Consider the following 3,632-nt stretch of genomic DNA (forward strand, 5'->3'; position numbering starts at 1 on the left):
CGATCTTCCTCGAACAAACAAGTCATCAACTTTATCGTAACTTTCACTTGTGATTAACTCTTTGTCGATCTTCTCCTTATTCAATAAGTTCTCTTTGATGTCCTTGATACCAATAGAATCTCGACCATAAATCATAGTATCCCTGAAGTGTTTGTAGAAAGACAGCAAATAACACAATAACAATAGGGCTTGATCTTTATCATCGATTTTAACATCAATCTTAAATCTGTAATCACAGAATTAAATTCACCAATATGAGATTTGATGGGTGTTCCTTCTGACATCCGAAGTGTGTACAAACACTGCTTCAAGAGGAAGCGATCGGTGAACGACTTTGTCAAATACAAATCCTTCAATTTAGACCATAAATCAACGGTTGTTTTCTCCGTGAGAATTTTTACAAAATTTCGTTTGTCAAACATAACTGAATCGTTGTGATAGCTCTATCATCCAACTCGTTCCAATCTTCCTCCGTTATAATAGCTGGTTTCTTCGACTTCCCGAACAAAGTCTTCTTCAATCCACTCATTGTCAATACGGGATCATCCTAATTTGTCAAAGACTGAAACCGATGTTGCTGTCAAACTTCTCGATATCCCATTTCGTAGTAGTTGTCGTTATCTTCTCGTCTGATCGATAGCTGAGAGATTTGATACCAATTTGATATGATAAATTCCCAGGATAAGCTAATATCAATCACACGAGAGCATGAAAAATATCAAGAACACACAAACACAAAGATATACGTGGTTTGGCTTGTAGCCTACATCCACGGGCTAAGGAGGAGAAAACTATACTAAATTGTGAGGAATACAAAGTGGATCTCTCAATCTCTCAATCCTAAATCACACCCCAAAAGCCTAATACAACTCTCAACTAAAGGAACAAAAGAGAAGAATATCAAATAGGCTTCACAAAAGAACTCTCTTCTTGATTGATGCTCTGAAGATTGATGAATCTAATTAGCTTGAAAGACTGTTCTTATATAGCCTTGAAGATTCCAGCTCTAGCTGTCTAAGGAATATGAGTTCTAATAGGAATAGAAGTTCACATGTTCTAAAACCTAATAAGAGTTCAAGTAGGAATAAATATCTAATATGATTGGTTATGCAAAGTCTAATATAAGTAGGACTCTTGATCAAAACAAAACAACCTAAAAAAGGAACTCCCAAAGCAATATGGATTTGAGTATTTGAGGCAACCTATAACATATGCAGTACTAATCATTGTATTTAAACTGCAGGAAACAATAATGAATGGCTTGGAAGCTAATACTTATGGGATGATTTTAGGATGGATTATGGCAGCAATATATATGGGAGGTCGTTTACCTCAAATATACTTAAATGTAAGTACACATCTAGTAGAAACTTAATTACCCATCTTTAGTAGGGTTAATTATTTTTCTATAGTAATTAATTTCTTTTGCTATTTGCCATTCAGATTAAGCGTGGGAATGTTGAGGTATAGCCTTCATTAACCTTGTTTAACCTTTGGTTTAATGTGATATCATAGACTGTTCCTTGAAATTTTTGACATGTTTCTGCAAATTGTGCAGGGTTTGAATCCTCTTATGTTCATTTTCGCTCTCATTGCAAATGCAACTTATGTTGGAAGGTATGAACAAATCCCATGTATGATTCTACATATGTGTAAGTATATATCGGAGCAGGACAACATATCACCTCCCACCTCTTGCATAGTTCATTTTCTAATTAAGTGATAGCTCATATCCAGTGTTCTCATTCATTCACACGTACCCGCTCACATATATAGACACATGTGTGTGCGTGTGTACTGTGTATGTATATATATAGTTAATTTTGGGGCTAGTTTGCTACTAATGGCACATCCATGCCACTTGAATTCATATCATTAAAAATATCCAAACCTTAGCTTATGGCTTGGATATGTGTCACATTAATGATTTCAGCTAAGAGCATGAAGTAACACATCATTCTTTGTTTAATTAAACTAATATAGTGCACGTGCTTTGCGTGAGAGCATATCTGTTTTGTTTTATGTTTTTCAAAAGTTTTTTGTTGGCTATAAAATAATGAAATGATTTATATAGCAATATAAAATCTGAACATTATATTGCTATATAAAATCTGAAAAAGTACAATTTTATTTTAATGAATATATTGTACGATAAAGCTCTGTATAAAGAACTGTATGATCAATTATTATAGTTTGGATAACTGTTATAATTTATTTATAATTTATTAAAATAACTATAATATGTTAAATAATTTCTTCTCTTTTAAATATGATAATATTATACACAATATAATTATAATACTATTAGTAACTACATTTTAATTTCATAATTAGTTTATTACATTATTAGTAAATAATTTACTAAATTATATAGTTATTAAATTATAGTGTAATTTATTAATTTAAAAAATACTATTAAGATTATTATACTATTAATAGTATTACAAATACAACATATTACTATCATACTTTTAAAAGGCTAAAAAGATGAAAGGTAACAGGTAGTCTCCATAAGAGGTGAAACCCAAAGGCATAAGACATAAGCCTAATGAATTTTTATTATTTCTAAATTTTCTAAAATTTTTAAATAATATGTAAAGATAAATTAATGGATAAAATTTAAGTTTCTATTAAATAACATAATAGATAATAAAAAATAGTGTGACTAAAGGTTTTGAAAAAGTGAGCAGATGCATAATTAATAAGAGGTTGTATATAATTAGTGAATGATTAATTACAACTAATAATATATTTGAGAATTGTTAAACTTAAAAGGGTAAAAATAAAAATCAAAAGTTTTGACAAAGACAATCTTCTTTTATATGTAGTATAGATGCTTTTAGTTTGCTCATAAGCAGCTACAATGAAAATTTATTACATTATTGAATATTATTGGATGCAGCATTCTTGTGAGGAGCGTGCGATGGGACAGGTTGAAAGCAAATGCACCATGGTTACTTGACGCTATAGTTTGCGTGCTACTTGACTTACTGGTATATCCTTCTCATCGTACAATTTTATATCTATACTTTTGTTTTGAGGTTACGTACATAGAATAATTTATAATCTATCATGTTAATTCCTTAATCAGAAATTTAATACAGATCATTGCCCAATTTGCATACTATAAGCTCAGGCAGAGATGAGCATGAGAACTTGAATGACAAAAAGCTCCACGTATGAGTCGTATGTATATTAAAGAGGCAGCGCGTGTATTTGTAGTGAATTGATTTGATATAGAGAGCGGTAAGTGTCGCTTTTCGGCATTTTGTATCTCGATGTAGAGAAAAGTGCTTACATTGTACTAACATCAACAGCCGGATATTTAATGTTGGGGTTTTATGAGTTAAGCCATTTAGTTAGACTGTTCTGCCATCCAAATTTAATATCAAGGTTGTCATATGAGTTTTTAATGGAAATAAAAAAAACATAATATCTATGATGACGCACTTTTTTATTTGAAATTAATCTCCGTTATTTTAATTAATTAATTAATTAATTAATTAATTATTATTTTTAATTCTTTTTGGGACACTTAAACTCAGGCTTTTTAGAAATAGGCAAAGAGTGAATTTTTGCACAGCATTATGCAGGGAATCCCTTGGGGCATTGATTATTTGCACAGTTTAACA

At 30.8% G+C, this 3,632-nt stretch overlaps 1 protein-coding gene across 2 annotated transcripts in view; it reads left to right on the forward strand.

Annotated features, from left to right (window-relative positions):
* The window catches only part of LOC109819554 (seven transmembrane protein 1-like), a 22,248-nt gene extending 18,886 nt beyond the window's left edge, over positions 1-3,362 (forward strand). Inside the window, exons 8-12 of one of the 2 annotated variants that reach the window (XM_020385309.1) lie at positions 1,244-1,348; positions 1,444-1,464; positions 1,559-1,617; positions 2,903-2,993; positions 3,092-3,362. In XM_020385309.1, the coding sequence (XP_020240898.1) occupies positions 1,244-1,348; positions 1,444-1,464; positions 1,559-1,617; positions 2,903-2,993; positions 3,092-3,130 (315 nt within the window). In that variant the 3' untranslated portion in view covers positions 3,131-3,362. The remainder of the gene's footprint in view (positions 1-1,243; positions 1,349-1,443; positions 1,465-1,558; positions 1,618-2,902; positions 2,994-3,091) is intronic. The other variant, XM_020385308.1, reaches the window with a different exon arrangement.

This window comes from Asparagus officinalis, chromosome 8, assembly GCF_001876935.1.
Source record: "Asparagus officinalis chromosome 8, Aspof.V1, whole genome shotgun sequence".
Classification (NCBI taxonomy): Eukaryota; Viridiplantae; Streptophyta; class Magnoliopsida; order Asparagales; family Asparagaceae; genus Asparagus; species Asparagus officinalis.